Consider the following 20810-nt stretch of genomic DNA (forward strand, 5'->3'; position numbering starts at 1 on the left):
CAAGAAGGAAGGCTTGTGAAAGCATCAGAATTGCTTAGGATTAATGGATAAGTAAAGTAGCTGTCTTTACATATATTCCGTGTATGGAAAACGAAAGTAAAAACCTATAAAAAACAGTTGGAAGAGCTAGCATTTAAAGTGGGTTAAGCTTTTCCTTTAGATAGGAGGAATATAGGAGGAGGCTATATATAGAAATCTATCTTTTTTTTTTTTTCTAGTTGGGTGACAGGAGCTGTTTTTGAAATAGGGTTGTTTAAGAATTACCTCAGAATCACTCTTTGATATGCAGAGCAGTATCTGCAAGGTTTTCAACTAATACAGTAAACTTATATTGTTATTAAAGAAGTCTCAAGTCACCAGAAACCTACTCATCTTGTGATACTTGTTCTTGAAGGGCAAGTTTAAATAAACATTATAGTTGGTTCTGTGTGACAATATTATCTTGTCCCGTTATTTTTGGAAGACGGTATTTAAGAAATGTAGGCTTGTAGTTTTGAATATGTTCATTGTAGGTCCTTTTCAGATGTTGCTGTTTTTCAGTAGAACTATTGAATTTCAAGAAGTAGGAAGCATGCAATTCAGAAGCTGTTGCAAACAAGGAATTTCAAACTGTTTCTAGGAGAGTACGAAATAGCAGTTTCTTATCCACATACTTTGAGGAAGAGCTAAAAATCTTTGAGTTCAGAAGTGGGCTGTCTTTGCATGTATTCCTGCAGTATTCTCTTTTTGATAAGATTTCTGACTAAAAAGAGAACCATGAATATTTTCAGATTTAACCTTGGCTTAGTGTTTTAAAGTACTCTGATCTAACCTGGCAAAAAGATGTAGCAGCATGCTTTAACATTTAATTTTTTTTTTATCCTTTTTTTATTAAAAGGATGTACTTGTATGTACTTATGGACTGGACCTACATTATTTGGCATATATTAGCATTTCTATGTTTTTACAGATGCTACCCCTCTCTAATTTTGGAGGAAATGTTATATATTTTTATTCAGTCATTGCTCCTTATTCTCAAAACTAAGTCAGCATTCAACTGATCATAGCTTTTCGATACCTTTGGTCTCAAAAATTGGCAGTAATCCATGCTGTGTCAACCACTGGTCAAAAAGAATGCCTTTGACCTGTAGTTATCTTATTCTTGCAAGGTAGAACAGTGTTTTCAAACCATCCAATGCATAGTAATTTTCACCTTTTGATCAGGTCACTCATATAGTATTTTTTAATAGAACTACTGTTTAATAAGATCTAGTGCTTAGGAAGCTTGTGAAAGATGAGTGAAAATAATGTAAGATAAAGTTCATTGGTAGTATGCTTTTTGAATGCCTTTTTTCTTTAGACGGGACTCTTGGGAACATGCATTGATATTGGAGCAATTCAGAGTTGAGGAAAAAAATTACTTTTCCGTGAACTTCTGTAAAGAATGGAAATGAGCAAAGTGTGAGCTTCAATGGTAAGTTTAACTTTTTATTATTACTAACACCTATCTTGGTGAAGTTTTTAAAGTTTCCTGTTAGTTCTTCAGAATATTTGAAGCTAATTATTTTAATTGCTTTTGAAATATTTTGAGAAAAGCCTTTAAACCTAAAAAACAAGAATTTACCCACTGCTTTCTTGACAATTCAGTATTCTTTGTTAGATGTTAACTTTCTCAAAGTTCTAGAGAACTTAATTTTCATAGTTTTTCAGTTTGCAGCATTCATTTGAACTGTGTAGCTGTCTGCTAAAAACTACATCTCAATTTATCATCCGTCTTCTTTTTTTAGTAGAACATGAAAAGTAGCAGTGTATCCAGCTTATGTGAAGGCTTTATAGGGATGAAACTTTTTTAATTAGGGTATTTTTTAAACACTAAATTCTGTAAGATGGAGACTAGAGGAACAAATTCTATCTTTTTGATATAGAAGTTAATGACAGTAAATATGTAAATAATACTAGATGTCTTAATTTGACTTTATCAATTATAGTTTTTTATCAGTACATCTACTCAAGTTTCTGTTCTATACGTTTCAGCTTTTTTCCATGAAAACTCATAGAGAAGATGGCTGATGTAGGCCTAAAGGAAGCAGCTCTAATAGTTGGTGTGGTGGCAGCCTGCTACTGGAACAGTCTCTTTTGTGGCTTTGTTTTTGATGATGTTTCAGCAATTTTGGACAACAAAGATTTGCATCCTTCTACGCCATTAAAAAATCTGTTTCAGAATGACTTCTGGGGCACTCCAATGTCTGAGGTAAACCGTTCGTGGAACACTTTGTGGCATTTAAGAAATGAAAAAAAAAAACAACAAACGTGCAGAGAGTTATTACGCTTTTTTCCCTGATGATAGAATTTGGTGGTTATTGTTTTGTACTAGAAGATCAGGGAACAGATTTTGCCTTCATTTGTTTCCTTTCTTCAGTAAAAGTACTTGTAGGAAAATGAAGTCCTGTATCACACTTCAAGATGCTGTTATCTAATTCCAGTATTGAAATTGGATAGTTCTGACCATTCTCCCTTCTTCTGCAAAAACTGGATATTGATATACAAGGGTGCTCACTTCCAATTGCAGCATGGAAGAAAAGATAACACACTTTAAAAAGCTAGATGTTAAGATATTGGTATTGAATCCATTAAATTAATTTGAATAAGTATGTTTATGTGAATTCAGGGGTTTTGGTTTGTAGCCCATGTAGAATGGCTGGGGTTTTTATCTGAAAAGCTGCGTTGGCATTAAAGTTGTTGAAAAGGTAATGGCTAAAAGATTTGTATATAGTTTAGAAAGTTACACATGGTGCCGTTGCTAAGCAAATGAGTAAAAATTCTCTGACAGTCATAGCTTTTTGCCTGTCAAGGCATTCTGCCTTGTAATCTTTTTTTCCTGTGTCTGTAACATACAGGATTATTCCCTTGAGAGGTAGTAACTGCTAGCTTTACAAACAGACTTTGATAGACAATTTTCATGTAACCATATAATTCAAGTTTTCAGGCTGTCTTTTAGGTGTCATGTAGTCCTGTTGTAGTCACTGAGAGTAAGTGGGTTCATAAACTCTTCCAGTAAAATTTCAAGTACTATTTTTCAGCATGATTGTATTCCAAAAACCCCTTGCCATGTGAAGTGGGAGAACGCAATCTCATTTAGTGTTGATATTGCACTTTAAAACAAATGAAAGTTAAGTTCATTTTAACTAAAGTTTCATTTTAACAGATTAATTTTATCATTAATGGCTTTTAAAATATTATTTCCTATCTTGTGTTTTTGTCTGTATGTGCAGTTTTGTTCTCCATGGTCCTCTTCTGCCTCTCACCTCCCATTTTTTTCTTAGATTTTCTTCCCTTTCTTTTATGGACATATTCAGAAAAATAACAAGAGGCTGTGGGTTGATAAATGCATTTTGGAACAGGAAGAGATAGCATTAAGTGTAGCTTTTAAAAGGGTTTATGAATGGATTAACTGGCAACATTGACATATTGACTCACAGACATGTTAAAATACGTAGGTAATACATTTAGCTGAGCCCACCAAATTTTTTATTTTATATAATACTGATCTAAAAGATAAAATGGCAGAGTAATCAAAATACATGAATAATACATTAAAGCTATGTGGAAGTAGGAAAAATAGTCAGAATTCACTTCTCTGTTTAACATTTTAATTTTAAGTGAAGCTTTGATTTCGTTCACTAGATTATTTTCTAGTATAACTGATCTCCAGGTCTTTATTTTGAAGCTAGATGCCTGAGAATAGGGAATCATGTGCATAGATTTTTAGAAAGATATTTTGGAGTCCTTTTATAATTTGGTGATGACCAATTGATTTCTTCGTTTTCTTCTAGGAGAGGAGTCATAAATCTTATCGTCCACTTACAGTTCTTACATTTCGCTTAAACTACTTGTTTAGCGAGTTAAATGCAGTTTCTTACCACTTCCTAAATCTGGTATTTCATGTGGTGGTTTGCATAGTCTTCCTCAAGGTCTGTAAGCTTTTTCTGGACAACAGGAGCAGCTTAGTTGCATCCTTGCTCTTTGCAGTGCACCCAATACATACTGAAGCGGTAGGTATAGCTGTGACGTGCTTAATTTTTTTAAGCTTCATTAACTAACCTTAAATTTCATGCTTTTTATGTGTTTATATCTTGTAAGTCGAAGAAGTGTGTGATTTTACTTGTACGTACTCTGCCCTTTGCAATGAGTGTTGGAAGTGACAAATTTTAATGTTCAGGGTTGTTTAATATTCTGTGCAGCTACTGAAAAATAATAAAAGAAACATTAATTTAGTTATTTAATAACGTGAGTGTCTGCTGTGAACACTGGCTTTTATGATCGCTCCCTGAGCTTATTCCAACCTGGTTATTCTGTGATTCTATGATATAGATATTTGTGTTCTGTGATGATTCATCCAGTTTCATATTTTGCAAGTACTGTGAATGTCTCTTAATTCGTTTCCAGACTCACTAAGTACTTCCCTCTAGCTAGTAACCGAGTCTCATGTCCACTTTCTTTTCTGTCAATGGATCTCTCTAAGCAGGACTGTTTCTAGGTTTGTAGTTGCTCTGCTACATCCAGCTTTGGGCCATTCTGTTTGAACCTTCCATTTTTAAACATATCTGATACAAGAAAGGGGAAATACATTTCGCACTGCTCATATTTACCTTTTCTTTGATTCTAAAGGAGATTTTCACTGCTAAGAAAAGCTTTGTTTATATGAATTCTCTGATTATATACTTTTTAATGGTCAGCCAGGCTTGCAATGTTGTGGAGTAAATGGAGTCCTGTGATCACAATTCATTAGATTTGCTTCTATCAGAAACACTGCTAAAGCACATCTGTGTAATTCTCTGTTGTTATTTCTGCACCACTTAGACTGGGTTTCCTATATTCCAGTTCACATGTGTCACAATGCAAACCCCATTCTCAGCCTCTTTTTCTTATGCTATTAGTTGATTTTCAGAAAACTGAAAAAACCTTTGCTTCTTTAGAAGCGTTATCTTTTTTTTTTTAAAAAAACATGTTTTGGGCCGGGGGGGATGGTGTGGTATGTCTTGTTATTAAAAAAATGAGAAGGGTTTACTCTTACCTTATGTTGGGTATTTTTGGTCCTGATTTCTCTGAGTAAATAGGTTGCATCTCTCTTGCCCTCTTGTTTTCTAAATACACAAATCCCTGTCAGTAGCAATTTAGTAGCCTACATCTGTGTATTTTGAGGAATTAAGGTCAGGGGGTTTGTAATTGGCTGCTGTTTGAGGTACAAATATGTCCTTGCTAGAAGTTGATAGTGGTGTGTTTAAAATGCAAAAGTTAAACACACAAAAAATTTTTGCTTCCTCTTTGCTTGAAAGCACAAACCCCCATAAAATCTTGGGTAGAATGAACTATAAAAATAATCTGTTGATTTTATTTGGGTTTGTTTTTTTGAAAAAAATGTTTAAAATTTGCCTCTTTGTAATAAATGTTGTAGTGTCTTTACAGGAGCATTAGCAAGTTACCATTGACATATATTAGTGGTTTATGGCTTAGATAATCCTATGTAATATCATCACCAAATATGATGATTCTTAATCACACTTGAACTCTTAGATTGTGTATAACAATAACACAGTTGCTTTCAATGCTATGCATCAGAGTTAGCACAAAGTATCGTACAAATCTTAGAAAACCCTGTATAATGAATGCTTGTGTGAGACAATATGTTAAAAGGTTATGAAGTACAGTTATGAAGCAACTTGGTAATAAGTGTGCAATCCCTGATATTAGCCACATGAGGGCACTTTAAGACTGTGATTGGTAGAACTTGATGCCGTGCTTAAAACAGTCAGAGACTGAGGCATGTTGACCACCTTTACAGCTACGGGATACCAACTAACCTTGTGAATGCTGGAGTTTTTACTTGTAAGTCGCTTTTTTATCCAGAAATAGAACCTCTTTTGTTGGCTGGGGACTGTGGAGCCACACCAGCTTTGTATCAGTTGAAAGAGATTATTAGCAAAGTTGTTTTCAATTTCTGTTTTAACGCTGGACTGTTTTGGGATCCAGACCAGGAATTCTTGAAACATCTTAAAACATTTTGGAAACAAACACCTATATGCTATCCAAAACATTAACACATTTCACAGTTGTGAAACATGCTTTTTCTGTACAGTGGGTCCTTTGGTAAATGTATGCTGCTCCCAGTGGAAGCATGGGAGCATGATTTCAGATTCGGATTTGAATACTGGTCTTTATACTATGACCTTGGATATTGAGTTACTTACTCTTTTTATGTTGTGCTGGGTCAATCATGCTTGACCAAGAATGTACCTAGCAATAAAAGCTTCTGGCTGGATGTGGATGGCTGGAAGTTTTCAGCAGCATCATCCAATCCCTATTGGACGCAGAAGGAACAACAGTGACAGGGGATGAGGAAAAGGCTGAGGTACTTAATGCCTTCTTTGCCTCAGTCTTTAATTGTAAAGAAAGTTGTTCCGTCTGTACAAACCCAGGAGCTAGAGGAGCAAAATGAGGCTCCCATGATCCAAGAGGAGGTGGTCAGAGCCTTGCTAGCCCAACTAGACAGCCACAAGTCTATGGGGCCAGATGGGATTCATCCAAGGGTATTGAAGGAGCTGGCGGATGTGCTTGCCAAACCCCTTTCCATCATCTTCCAACAGTCCTGAAAGACTGGGGAAGTCCCACTGGACTGGAGGCTGGCTGATGTTGTGCCCATCTACAGGAAGGGTCGCAGGGAGGATCCAGGGAACTACAGGCCTGTCAGTCTGACCTCAGTGCCAGGGAAAGTCATGGAACAGGTGATCAAACTAACCTGATCACCATCTATGACAAAGTGACTCGGCTGCTGGATGAGGGAAAGGCTGTGGATGTGGTCTTCCTGGACTTCAGTAAAGCCTTTGACACAGTTTCTCACAGCATTCTGCTTAGGAAACTGTCAGCCTCTGGCCTGGACAGGCGCACACTCTCCTGAGTAGAAAACTGGTTGAATGGCCGGGCCTAGAGAGTGGTAGTAAATGGTGTGAAATCCACCCGGAGGCCAGTGACAAGTGGTGTTCCCCAGGGCTCAGTGCTGGGTCCAGCCCTGTTCAGTGTCTTTATCAATGACTTGGATGAAGGCATTGAGTGCACCCTTAGCAAGTTTGCAGATGATACTAAGCTGGGTGGAAGTGTCGATCTGCTGGAGGGTAGAGAAGCTCTGCAAAGGGATCTGGACAGGCTGGACCGCTGGGCTGAGTCCAATGGCAGGAGGTTTAACAAGGCCAAGTGCCGGGCCCTGCACTTGGGGCACAACAACCCTGTACAGTGCTACAGACTAGGAGAAGTCTGTCTAGAAAGCTGCCTGGAGGAGAGGGACCTGGGGGTGTTGGTTGACAACCGACTGAATATGAGCCAGCAGTGTGCCCAGGTGGCCAAGAAGGCCAATGGCATCTTGGCTTGTATCAGAAATGGCGTGACCAGCAGGTCCAGGGAGGTTATTCTCCCTCTGTACTCGGCACTGGTGAGACCGCTCCTCAAATCCTGTGTTCCATTCTGGGCCCCTCACCACAAGAAGGATGTTGAGGCTCTGGAACGAGTCCAGAGAAGAGCAACAAAGCTGGTGAGGGGGTAGGAGAACAGGTCTTATGGGGAGAGGCTGAGAGAGCTGGGGTTGTTTAGCCTGGAGAAGAGGAGGCTGAGGGGAGACCTCATTGCTCTCTACAACTACCTGAAAGGAGGTTGTAGAAAGGAGGGTGCTGGCCTCTTCTTCCAAGTGACAGGGGACAGGACAAGAGGGAATGGCCTCAAGCTCCGCCAGGGGAGATTTAGGCTAGACATTAGGAAAAAATTCTTTACAGAAAGGGTCATTGGGCACTGGAACAGGCTGCCCAGGGAGGTGGTTGAGTCCCCTTCCCTGGAGGTGTTTAAGGCACGGGTGGACGAGGTGCTGAGGGGCATGGTTTAGTGTTTGATAGGAATGGTTGGACTCGATGATCCGGTGGGTCTCTTCCAACCTGGTTATTCCAGGATTCTATGGTCATAATTGAATGACGAGCTGTGAGCGTTTTTTAGCTAAATATAACCATCTGCCTTGGGGGAGCATGCCATTTTTCAGCCTTCTTCCTTGCAAAATTTGGAGGTAATCAAAGATACTGCAGAAAAGGACATGAGGAAGAATGACATTCCTAAATGGTAGTCAGCACAGTGGCTACTGCAGTAACCATTAAGATAGTGACCTGTCTTCCATCTCTGGTTGTTGGTTACATCTTAAGACTTTTTGAAAACATACCTGAAATGCAAATTAATCTGGATTTCATTGGGTATACCAAAACAACCTTCTGCCTTATGAACTTCAGCACTTCTCCAGATTTTCATAAAATCCATTCTTTTCTGTCTCCTTCCCAAAGGAGGCAATATCTGCAATTGTAATATTGTCAACCAAATTATCATTCAGAAAACTGTCAGACCTGTAGTAAAGCCTGAGTTATTCTTTAACTCCATTGCATAGAGCTTGCTTTCAGTTTATTTGTAACACTTGACTGCTCACTGAAGAGCTGCCATAGCATCAGTCAAAGGAATGCTTTCAGATTCAGATCTATTCAGTCAGTCAGAAAAGGTATGAACAAAAATAACATTCATAGTTTCTATACGCCACTGTCTGCAGGATGTGTATGTGCAACAGCCCTTGTTAGACTTCACTTAAAGCTGCTATAGATAAAAGGGTTTTTTTTCCAAGCATTATGAAGAAATTGGTTCTTAAAATACCCAGATTCTGCTTTCAGTGCTGTTTGTGGCTGATGTTACTAAAGATTAAGTATAGCATTTCTCAGTTGTTTTGTTAATTATGGTTCTTGGGGGCACATCAGCCACAAGTGGCCACTAGACACCTGCATTATTGTGTTCTTGAATTCAGTACTGATTGATCTGAAAGCAGCTTTACTCTTCTTAGCCTTTTTGCTTGGTTTACAGGTCTTCTTTATATATGTCCTGGCAGTATATCAGTTATATACTGTGCTAGTACAAGAGTAGTCACTAGAAGAGTGATCTTGTTTTTTCTTCTTTTTCTTTTCAGGTAACTGGAGTTGTGGGCAGAGCAGAGCTTTTATCATCTATCTTTTTTCTAGCTGCTTTTTTGTCATATACAAAATCTAAAGGGCCAAATAATACCATAGGTAAATGGTTGGCGAATATATATGTCTTAATTTCTGTATCACTGATAATAGACCTCTTAAAATGGTAATACGAGTCTATTGGTTATTCAGCAAGTATGTACAAAAAACCCTTCATCCCCAAGATTGATGTAGTAGTACTCTCCAATATATATATATATGCCTTTTTTTTCCTTCAAGACTTCAGCACTTTTTCAGTTGCTTTGTAACAACACGTAGAGCAGGCAACTCTTGCACTGACTTCCATTAACGCAAGTAAGAGGAAGCATGCTAAGGCACCTCAGGCAGTCACAAGTATGCAGCAAAGTTTCAGCGAAGAAATAAGAGGCTTGCCGAAGTCAAGTTGAACTTCTGAAAATTCATGATTCCCTCTAAGACATTTTATTTGAAAACGTGTTCTGGTGAATTAGGAGAGATTGCAGGGTTTTGTTTTCCCAGCATAGATGGATCATTTGCCTTTCATTTAATGCTTTCAATTAAAGGGGAACAGTTTTAAAATTGATATATATGTGGTAGAGTATAGCTAGTAATCTTCCCTTTTATAGCAAGTGGCATACCAAATAAGTTTGTAGAACGTAGTATGTTCAAAGAGGAAGAACCAAATTTTTAGTTTTTAAGTTAATTTACTAAATCTATGCTTTTGTTGTAAGATGAAACATTTTCATTGATGTTTTCTTTATTTGCAGTGTGGACTCCAATTGCAGTGACTGTATTTCTTGTAGCTGTTGCAACACTGTGTAAAGAACAAGGAATAACGGTGGTGGGAATATGCTGTGTATATGAAGTATTTATTGCTCAGGGGGTAAGCTGTTGAAAAATAAATTGGATTTCTTCTCAGGAATTCTGTAATAATACATTAAATACTTTGAAGTGTCATATTTCAGCACAGATTTTTGTCAGTTCAGGCTAACTTGATACCTGTTACTCAACTGATGTTTAACGTATATTGTCATGGTGAGAGAACAGAGTGACTTCTAAATTGTCCTTTATATGCGACACAGAGATGTTACCAAATATACTGAGTAAAGAATCAATGTGTCTTAATGGAAACCTAAGGTTTTGGTTGTCTGAGGTTTGCAAAGACAAGCATGCAACTATCTTGGCTCAAGTCTGAGGTTCTTACAGGTGGCAGATTTTTTTTTTAATTTCTGTATTAGAAATAGAGAACATGTTATATACAAATGCATTTCATCACATTCTAATGAATAACCAGACCTTTTATTAGTGTGGTCTTACTTGAATCATTAATATTCTTATGAAATTTGTTCTTAGGGTACCTTCAAATTTAATCTCTAATCTGATAAATTTAAGATTAAGCATTGATGTTTAAGTTAGTAGTATCTTTTGTGTAGAGAGATATTCCTGCAATTAAATAATTCTTGGCTTTTCAGTAGTCAAACTATGCAATTTAAAAAGATCTGATTGCATAGTCTAAGAAAATTATCTAACTTGCTATTCCTTAATTGCTTGAAGAAATATTTTGCAAAAACTGCACCAGTAGAAGCCAAAAGGTTCTCTCTCTTGGGGATACATATTCAAGGCCAAAATACCAAAATCACATTATTTCACGCTTACAGAAATACGTGTAGCTATTGCTTTTGCAAGTATAGTGAATCCATTCAAAATGGATTTCTAAGGAAATCACTAGTACGTGACAGTACTTTTCAATTCAGTCTTCCTTTCTTGTAACTTTTGATCTGATCCACAGTTTGTGAAAGTTTTAAGAAGCTTGTGTAAGCTGACCAAGTAGAAAAGGTAAAATCCAAACTGAGGCATCTTGTGAGGGCACAGCATGAACCATGAGTTTGATCAGTTCTCAAAAACCTATTAGTATCTGAAGTTCAGCCAACCAGTATATGTGAGGCATTAAATCCCTTCCAGCACAAGACACAAAGACATAGAAAAAGAGGTACACAGGGAAAAAAATGGGGTATGAAGTAAAAAAAAATTGTGTAAGAAGAGAATGTTCATGAGACAGGGAAAGATGAGTTACTCCAGAAGAGGTATAAAGTAGAAATCCAGAGCTAATCAGGAAGTGAAATTTATTTCTGTCTTTCCTGAGGAGTTTTGTTTGTTGGACAAGTTTTCAGAGGCACTGATAATTCTAAAAATTATCCTTGAGAATTAATTTCATGATTATGCTTAATTTTTTGAAGTCTCTGAAGATGGTACAAATTTTTTAATCTGTCAGTGGAAAATGCAGAACTACAGCCATGTGAGTTTAGCTATGATATTGTTAGCAAGAATACTTGAATAGACTTTTTTTTTTTTTTTGTTAGAATAGAGGACTTCTTTAGGGGGCTTGTCATGAAAGCTTTAAGAAGCTGAGTTAAGTAATGATTGGGAGAAATTATTTACAGAAAACTAAGAAAAAAGAAAAAGATAAGGTAGCACATTTATCTTGGGGATTAATGAGTACACTGTCTGATTATAAAGTTTTTTCCTTTGCAGTACACCTTGCCAGTGTTGTTGGACACAGCGGTACAGATTCTTCGAGGGAAGGGCAGTATTCCTTTCTCTATGCTCCAAACGCTGTTGAAGCTTATAGTCCTAATGTTCAGTACACTGCTGCTTGTAGTTATCAGAGTCCAGGTTATCCAATCTCAACTTCCAGTGTTTACAAGGTAATAGTAAAATACCTCTTATTTACAAATATTGTTATGTACAGTGCAGCTTAATGAGATCTGAATTAAATGGCCAAAAATACTTATGGGGTTATTAGCTTAATTTTAATATTGATAAACTGTGACTGTACAATATTACAGTGAAGTTGGTAGCTGGTATATTTCAGCACCTGTTGACAAGAATATCCAAAATATTGAGGTATTTGAGGAGGCATTAGTATTTGATAACGTATAGTTGTTTGTTCATCATAGTAATTAAGAAATTAAGTTGTATTACTGAAGTATTTTTCATTGGCTCTGGTTTTGAACCTTGGCTGAGTACTCTGAGCCTCTTAGAAAATTTTTCCTCTTCCACTTACAACATTTCTTTTTGTTTTAGGTACGTAATACGCAGAAAGCATGATTGGTACAGTGCTTGAAGATAAGTGAATGTGATTAGTATTAGAATTAAAAAATTGTGATTTATCTTGAAGGTGTATGAGCAGTGTACAAATAGAAGGATCTAATTTTTTCTCTGAAAAATACAATAAATATTAAAAACATTAACAAGTACAATTGAGCCCAGCTTCAGGAGCAAGCTATTCGGTTTCTTCAAGCTTATGTTGATTACATTCTAAACCAGTTTCTTAACCTTGGAGGAGGCTCTGTCCTATGCGAAGGTGAATTATCTTTTGTAATTCCCAAGTTACACACTTGACAAACGCAGGAGGTTTAGGATATTGTATGTGTCTGCAATTAGTAGTTCTAGTTTTGTATCTGAAGTTTGAAGGTTCCCGAACATGAAGTGGATCAAGACCATATATATATATTTATTTATTAAAAACTCTTTTTTCTCTTTTTTTTTTCTTTTCTCTTTTTTTCTTTAGGTTTGATAATCCAGCTGCTGTTAGTCCATCCCCAGCAAGACAACTGACTTTCAACTACCTCCTACCTGTAAATGCATGGCTTCTTCTCAACCCCTCAGAATTATGCTGTGACTGGACAATGGGAACTATTCCTCTTGTGGAGTCCTTGTTGGATGTTAGAAATGTTGCTACTCTAACCTTCTTTTGTTTTCTGGGATCTTTGATTGTCTTCAGTCTCCGATATCCTGGAGATTCCTCCAAGGCTGTATTGATGGTATGAATGATGCATTGTTTTTGTCCTTTTTTTATGAGAATGTAAGTGGCTCAGGTTGTTTGGTCGCATGTACCTATATTGTGTATATAACCTTCAGCAGGATGCTGATTTTTTTTTTTTTGTTCAGACTTAATATCTAAATGACTGGAAGCAAATTTCTTAGGAAATGAGTACAGTATTTTATATTAAATATTAATTGGTATGTGCCATAACATGCAACAGCACTGCAAGCCAAACCGTATTTCTGCCTTCCAGTAAGCCATTAATGTCCTGATGTAGACTGAATAGTCTGCCAAGAGAGAACAATTTCTTTCTTACGGCTTCACAATCTGACTTATTAGACAGATCATAGTGCCATCTTTAAGCCTTTAAAGCCTTTGACACAGTTTCTCACAGCATTCTGCTTAGGAAACTGTCAGCCTCTGGACTGGACAGGGGAGCGCTCTCCTGGATGGAAAACTGGTTGGATGGCCGGGCCCAGAGAGTGCTGGTAAATGGAGTTAACTCCAGCTGGAGGCCGGTAACAAGTGGTGTTCCCCAGGGCTCAGTGCTGGGTCCAGCCCTGTTCAGTGTCTTTATCAATGACCTGGATGAAGGCATTGAGTGCACCGTTACTAAGCTTGTGGATGACACGAAGCTGGGTGGAAGTGTTGATCTGCTGGAGGGTAGGGAGGATCTGCAAAGGGATCTGAACAGGCTGGACCGCTGGGCAGAGTCCAATGGCATGAGGTTTAACAAGGCCAAATGCCGGTTCCTGCACTTGAGGCACAACAACCCTCTGCAGTGCTACAGACTAGGAGAAGTCTGTCTAGAAAGCTGCCTGGAGGAGAGGGACCTGGGGGTGTTGGTTGACAGCTGACTGAACATGAGCCAGCAGTGTGCCCAGGTGGCCAAGAAGGCCAATGGCTTGTATCAGAAACGGCATGACCAGCAGGTCCAGGGGGGTTATCCTCCCTCTGTACTTGGCACTGGTGAGACCACTCCTCGAATCCTGTGTTCCGTTCTGGGCCCCTCACCACAAGAAGGATGTTGAGGCTCTGGAACGAGTGCAGAGAAGAGCAACAAAGCTGGTGAAGGGGCTGGAGAACAAGTCTTGCGAGGAGTGGCTGAGAGAGCTGGTGTTGTTTAGCCTGGAGAAGAGGAGGCTGAGGGGTGACCTCATTGCTCTCTACAACTACCTGAAAGGCAGTTGTGGAGAGGAGGGTGCTGGCCTCTTCTCCCGAGTGACAGGACAAGAGGGAATGGCCTCAAGCTCCGCCAGGGGAGGTTTAGGCTTGACATCAGAAAAAAATGTTTCATGGAAAGGTTCATTGGGCACTGGAACAGGCTGCCCAGGGAGGTGGTTGAGTCACCTTCCCTGAGAATGTTTAAAGGACGGGAGGATGAGGTGCTAAGGGGCATGGTTTAGTGTTTGATAGGAATGGTTGGGCTCGATGATCCTGTGGGTCTTTTCCAACCTGGTGATTCTATGATTTTATGGAAGTGAATCTTTGTTTAGTGATACCAATTTACACAGGTCACAGTGATGTTCCAGAGAACTATGTTGAATTACTAGTTTTAAAAAATATTTTTTCTATACCTAGTTTTCAGTTCTGTCAATAGAAGCGTAAATTTGTGCTGGTCAAAATAAAATACTACCATGGCAGGCATGAATTCTCTGTGCTGTTGAAATGAATGCCGTGTGTATAGTACAATGGTGGCTTCATCACAGTTGATTGATTGGAGTTTGAAACATCAAACTCTGACTGTCACTTAAAGGAGTAATAAAGGGCTTTGTAAATAGCTTCAGCCTTTACAAATCTCTACCATCTAGATTTACAAATCTCAACTAGCTCAATGAGACCCTGAGGTACCATGCTGAAGCCTGATCTAAGAGGAAAGTCTCAAGTTACTCCTCTTTGTGAGATGTGACAAGGTACAACTTTAGTCCTGCTGCAGAAATAAAGAAGTTCATTTGGACTTTGCAAAGAAGGTACCAAACAGCGGGATCCAAAATACAAGAGACAAATGAAGTAGCAAGTATCTCTGAACGTGTCTTCTGTGTTTGCTGATGTGGATATGGATTTAGGTGCTGTACCGCTTGAGGGACAGGACAGTAGAAAGGACTTCTCCTCCTGCATCCTAAAGTGTCAGTAGACATTGCACAGTTCTCACAAACAGAGTCTCAGAATGAACTCGTTGGAAGATGGAAAAGCTGAAGGACTCATTTTCAGTCAGTTTTCATCTATTTGATACCAGTCATCTGTGGGAAAAATAACTCTGGTAAGTGGGTACATGGTGTTTCATTTTGTCATATTTTCATTTTTGCCATAGGTTCTAAAATTGTCTTTTCAGAATAATAGAACTAGGAGAGTATGAAACAGATACATTGCCCTCTTTTTTTTCTTTTAATGAACTGACAATATTAAACTAATAAAATATGGGATTGTATATTATAAATTGGAACACATGCTTTGGCAAATTGGTAGTGTTTTACTGCTTGAAGTAATCAATTATTTTTGTATTAATAAAGGACATGTCTTGGAAACTGTGTATAAGCAGTTAAATTCTCTTGTTTTCTGTTTAATCAGATACTTTGACTGCCAAACTTAGCGACCTTTATAAATAGGTTACACAATAAATACTGAAAATTTTGGGTACTAGGAATAGTACTGATCTAGACTTACTTAGGTGGCTTTTCAGTAGGTTTCAGGATCAAGCTGTGATCGTGGCCCTTGTTTTTCATGGAATTTCTTGGGTATAGACATTCCTTTGTTGGCTGGCGAAATTTAATAAAAGCTTTTTAATATCTTTTGATATTTGCTAAGTCTCTGAAATGAGGGTGCTTAACCTCCCTTCTGATAAGACAGCACTCAATGCTACTCACCTGCAAACTTTGGTGGCTTGTTACTGTGCAAATGTCAGGAACAGATGAGTATCCTTGGGTTTCTTGGAGTAACTTTTTAATACTTTCATGTGTTGTGCAAAGACATCAGTACTTGTAAATTTAAGAATATTTATTTCTCTACTCCCTATGGTTATACCTCGCTCAGACTTTGAAATGTTTCCTTGTGAACTTTTGACTGGTTATTTGACATTTCAATTACACTTCATAGTTTATGGTCGTATTTTAGAGTTTCGTCATATGGTTTTTTCTTCAGCATGCTTTAATACTTTGTCTTTTGGGTTTGGTTTTTTTTTTCCAGTTTCCTTGACTGCGATGTTTTTTGAGTGGAGCCTCTGCATCTGCTGAAAGACTGATAAAAAGAGTAAAAGAAAAGAAGGGAATGCGTTTTTATCTGCAGTAGGGCTTTGAGTTTATTGCCCAGGAAATTATATTTGAAGGACAGCGCACTAAGGAGATGCAAAAGGATCAAAAGAGAAGTTTAGCAAAACATTGTGTGACATTTCTCGTCCAAGGAGCTGCACAGAGGAGGACATGCAAAAACTGTTTTATTAGATTCCTAGATCATAAGTGCTCAGTGGAGACCAAGCACTTGCTACATCAGCTGCAGAAGCCTGGAAAGAGCTGGATTTCATTATGCATATGTTGACCTCATGGAGCTGAGACTGATGTCCTTGCTATATAAAAAAAATTGAAAGCAAGCCAGAAAAACCTGCGTTTTTTGAGCACTAATGTAGAACAATAATTGTTAAACATCTTAACGTGATTTGAAGAAGTCAACTCTTATCAGATTTCATAAAATAAGTTAACTCATTTAAGCCTATGTACAGGACTTGCATACATTTTAAAGCTAAATACAATTTATTCAACTTGCAGTAAAACATTTGCAGAACAGCACATTGTTAAAATACATTTCAAACGTGCATTTGTATATTTACTAATGTGTATTTGCTTTTGTACTCGCAAATTTGTTTGCTCAAAATAGAATGAAATACAGAGTGATACCCTCACTTCCCATAATCCACCCCCAAAAATGTGAAGGCATTTGCTATAGCTAAAGTGAAACATAATACAGAGGACTGGCTTGGGCAGAGCAGGATGAATCCTGCATTTCAAAGGGGATTACAAAAATTTATAATAATTTTCTCAGTTGAGGCTTTTACAGATTGATAGATCTCTGAGGAGCATGTACTGTGAAAGTGTAAAGGAGAAAGAAGAATGTGAAATTATGTTAAATTTTGTCCCCAAGTAACCAATGTACTGTGTATTGTGCTTGTTATTTTTTCAAGCCTCAATTATGTATGTATTTCATGTAGCTTAATGAATTGCTGTGGATCAGCTGAACTGTGTTTATGATCAAAATCAGTACTGCATTGTAATATGTGGAATCTTGGAGTGACTTTCAAACTGGATGTGTTAACTATTAATGTGGAAAAGGCAATTAAAATTATGCTTAAATCTAGACAGAAGGTAACAACTAATTGTATTGAAAATTTCTAGAAAATTCCTCTTTATTTATTTGAAGAAATATTCTGTTTCTGTAGGGGTTTTGTTTTGTATTTTGGAGACCAGATATTCTGAAATAATTGTTTAAAGTCTTTTCTGGTACCAGCGATTTTAAAGCTGCTGTGTAACAGTCACCCAGGACTTAAAGTAAATGATCATGTCCACTTCCTTTGCAGCAGATTAATTTCTCTGCATTTTTTGTATACACACCTTTTGTTAAGATGTCTGTCACCATGCCATGAGCTGCATTTATTCATTGTCATCTTAGATATTTCAGGGTGCCCTTAGTGTACTGTCAAAACAGTGATGTTTATTCTGTCGCTGATTCTGATTTTTGTTATTTCCTCACGTATTGACAGAAACTGAAAGTGGACTGTATTGTAAAAGTAACGGCTTCATGCGTCATATAAGCTGGTATAAGGTTTTAGTTACCAAAGAAAATGTTTCACTATCATATTTTCGTATGTGGAGCTCTAATTAAAACATTTTTTTTTTAAATTTTATATTTGACCCTAGCTTTTTGCCGTACAGCTGCTGTTTTCAGTAGTATAGAAAAGCAAATACACTTGCAGGCCCATCAGTAAAGAAGAGTGTTATTTGCAGGTCTAAATTTGCCATGTTCGGAGTGGTCCAGATTTTAATGTTTTAAAGAAAAAACACCAAAACAGCCCCAAAGTTCTACCATGTCTATCTGTTTTTCTGGGATTTTTATTTTGTAACTGCTTTGTAGTTTGTTTCCCGAGTACCGTTTGTTACTGCCTAATCTTTATGTCTAACTTGTTTGTATTTCTTTTCTAGGCACTCTGCTTACTAGTGCTACCATTCATTCCTGCATCAAACCTCTTTTTTCCTGTTGGATTCGTAGTAGCAGAACGAGTGTTGTATGTTCCTAGCATGGGATTCTGCATTTTAGTAGCGCATGGATGGAAGAAATTATCCAATAAAAGGTGAAGTAGTGTTACCTATGACTAATTAAAATCATCTCTCTTAATTTTATAAAAGATAACTTTTATAAAGTTTTCTCAGTAGAGCTTTTACTACTGTGAATTTATTACATTATAGCTGCTCTTGTGTTTCAAGTTCGTAACGAACTCCGCGTAATGACCAAGAAACTGTTTGGCTGGCCCATGAGCAAATGAAAATAAGGAAGTTTTTAGGGGAGCGGTGGATTATTCTTAGGCTATTTAAGCTTTAGGCTTCACCAAACGTTTCTAGAATGCAGCATAACTTAGTTTACATGTTACTGCAAAATAGACTTTACCTATGAACCTAGTAGTATAACCCATGTGTTTTATGTCAAGAGACACAAATATTTTCTGTTTAAGTTCTAGATTTTTTTTTAAGGATTAGGCAAAAATATTTTCTTGGCCAGATTTGATTTGTTTTATTCAAAGGTGATTGTGGACTGTATTATCATATCATATCCACTGAAATATATTATATATACACTGAAGTGTATGTAATACATGTATATTGGTCCACAGCATTATTAAAAAATCTTTGTTATTGATGAAATTTTGAGACATACCATGCTAAGAATGGGCATCAAAGCTATTCACTATTTGTTAAAACTATTTTTTTGGATAACAGTTTCTCTTTAGGAAATTATTTTCTAAAAACACATTTTATATATGCCTTTGTTTTTTTCTGCAATCTTTTACATTGATCTACACACACCTCCCTTTGATCTGAATGCTTTATCCTTGTTATCACAATGGCATCCTAATGCTAGTTCCTGACAAATGGAAAAGCAGTAATTCTCAGTCTATGTTGTCTGCTATCATTAGAGGTGAGGTCTTGCAGTATAACTTATGCTAACTGATGCTGCCAAAGCTTACAGCACTGGATTATGAGAAATTAGTGAGACCTTGTGGGAGTGAGGAGAAAGTATTTTAAGAAATCCCACTATGAAGCAGTAAAAATAGAAGCAATATGAAACAAGGCAAGGAACCAGGAGAGGACAGCTGAGAAGAAAAATTAGGCAGCAGTGTCATTTACTATGGAACTGTAAGGAATCAGCCGTGTAAAAAAAATCTTAGGCACTTTGCTTTAGAAATATATAGGGGTAAAAGAGTTCTAAGATTGGTGGGTATATAGATTATTGTATATGACCACTCTCATTGGTCACTTTGCTAACATTTTAGAATTTCTTTCTTAATTCTGATGGATTTTTTTTATTCTTTTTAGTATTTTTTAAAAGCAGGCATGATAATCTTAAGCCTGCGCAGCATTTTCTGTATTGTAAAAACACAGTTGAAAAAAAAGCCTTTTCAGATTTCAGCCATCACCTGTGAATTATGTAGTAGTGTGAACAGCTGTTGCGTAAGGAAAGTATGAGAAATAGTTGACAATGGTGATCAGTCTATGTCTGCTCAAGTATAATATTTTTAAAAACAAAATTATATTCATAGTTCTATGAAGGCTTCTGTTTTTAATTAGTTGAATTAGAATTCGGAGACCAAATTGCCAGCATGTTAGTTTATTTTATATCAGTCGTAGTTAAAGATAGTCATGTTTAAATTACAGAAACATAAACTGCATGAAGTCTAGAAGAAGATTGTTCCTGACAAGCTTGTCGCAGAGATTGACTTCTGCCCCGGTCTGCAGCTTTAAAAATAAAATTCCTACAAAGACACTAAACTTGTCTCCTATTTAGATATTACCATAGCACTACAATTTGCTTATGAAAGATTCTGTAGTCTCCGCAGCAGACGTTTCTATTAAGGTGTCTTCTGTGGTATGGCAGAGATTGGTGGTGTGTGAAGTAAAGGGTTTTTGCATGGAATTGTCTAATATGAAACAAAAGGATGGGATGATATTTTAGTTGCTTTTTTCATTTTTTTATCATTTTATACAGTGTTTTAAAGAACCTCACTTAGATAATATATTTAGTAGTGTTCATTGCTTTAAATTACAGAAAAGCTCTAGCAGGTGTAATTTGCATATACTTTTGTTCACATTATATATGTGGAATGCATTTGTTCTTCTAAAGTCAATTCTGTAATGATAGTCAGGTAAATAACAAAATTAACTTGAAAATGGACATTATTTCCTTTCAAATTTTGGGGTACGCCATTTGGTGATGAGGCAAATAAATTGTAATATACCATTCAGAAATATGGTCCTCAGTTTATTTGCCTACTAGTGTATGAGATACTTATTCTAGTATAAATTAGAATTGTTTGCATGCTTATAACGAATCTTTGTTTTTATTTAATAGTGTGCTAAGAAAAATTTCTTGGTTTTGTTTGGCTGTGGTACTATTCACTCATGCCTTAAAAACACTGCACAGAAACTGGGACTGGGAGTCAGAGTACACATTGTTTATGTCAGCTTTAAAGGTACTGTATTCTATTTGAAAAGTTTGTGTTGCTGTTCTCAAAAAGCTGCAGTAGAACATGATGAAAATGGGGAGAAATTGTGCTTCTTTTACCACTTTTATTTCTACACTGACACTATTAACATCTAATTAGCTGCTTTTGGGAATACTTTAAAAGCAATGTGATGCACACATGGGAATTCATGCGTAATAGATAGATGATAATGTTTTCATGTGTTAAAGCAATT

At 37.0% G+C, this 20810-nt stretch overlaps 1 protein-coding gene and 1 long non-coding RNA gene across 3 annotated transcripts in view; both read left to right on the top strand.

Moving 5' to 3' along the window:
- The window catches only part of TMTC3 (transmembrane O-mannosyltransferase targeting cadherins 3), a 38305-nt gene that overhangs the window by 5118 nt on the left and 12377 nt on the right, over positions 1-20810 (top strand). Inside the window, exons 2-10 of one of the 2 annotated variants that reach the window (XM_069858452.1) lie at positions 1340-1453; positions 2014-2230; positions 3813-4031; positions 9014-9113; positions 9797-9912; positions 11562-11734; positions 12601-12853; positions 18042-18190; positions 20464-20584. In XM_069858452.1, the coding sequence (XP_069714553.1) occupies positions 2042-2230; positions 3813-4031; positions 9014-9113; positions 9797-9912; positions 11562-11734; positions 12601-12853; positions 18042-18190; positions 20464-20584 (1320 nt within the window). In that variant the 5' untranslated portion in view covers positions 1340-1453; positions 2014-2041. Of the gene's footprint in view, positions 1-1324; positions 1454-2013; positions 2231-3812; positions 4032-9013; positions 9114-9796; positions 9913-11561; positions 11735-12600; positions 12854-18041; positions 18191-20463; positions 20585-20810 lie in introns of those variants that run through there. The other variant, XM_069858462.1, reaches the window with a different exon arrangement.
- On the top strand, positions 12861-17230 carry LOC138721433 (uncharacterized). Its single transcript, XR_011337548.1, has 2 exons — positions 12861-15115; positions 16039-17230. It is a non-coding gene; the product is annotated as an uncharacterized lncRNA (long non-coding RNA).

The sequence above is a fragment of the Phaenicophaeus curvirostris genome, chromosome 1 (assembly GCF_032191515.1).
Source record: "Phaenicophaeus curvirostris isolate KB17595 chromosome 1, BPBGC_Pcur_1.0, whole genome shotgun sequence".
In the NCBI taxonomy this organism is placed as follows: domain Eukaryota; kingdom Metazoa; phylum Chordata; class Aves; order Cuculiformes; family Cuculidae; genus Phaenicophaeus; species Phaenicophaeus curvirostris.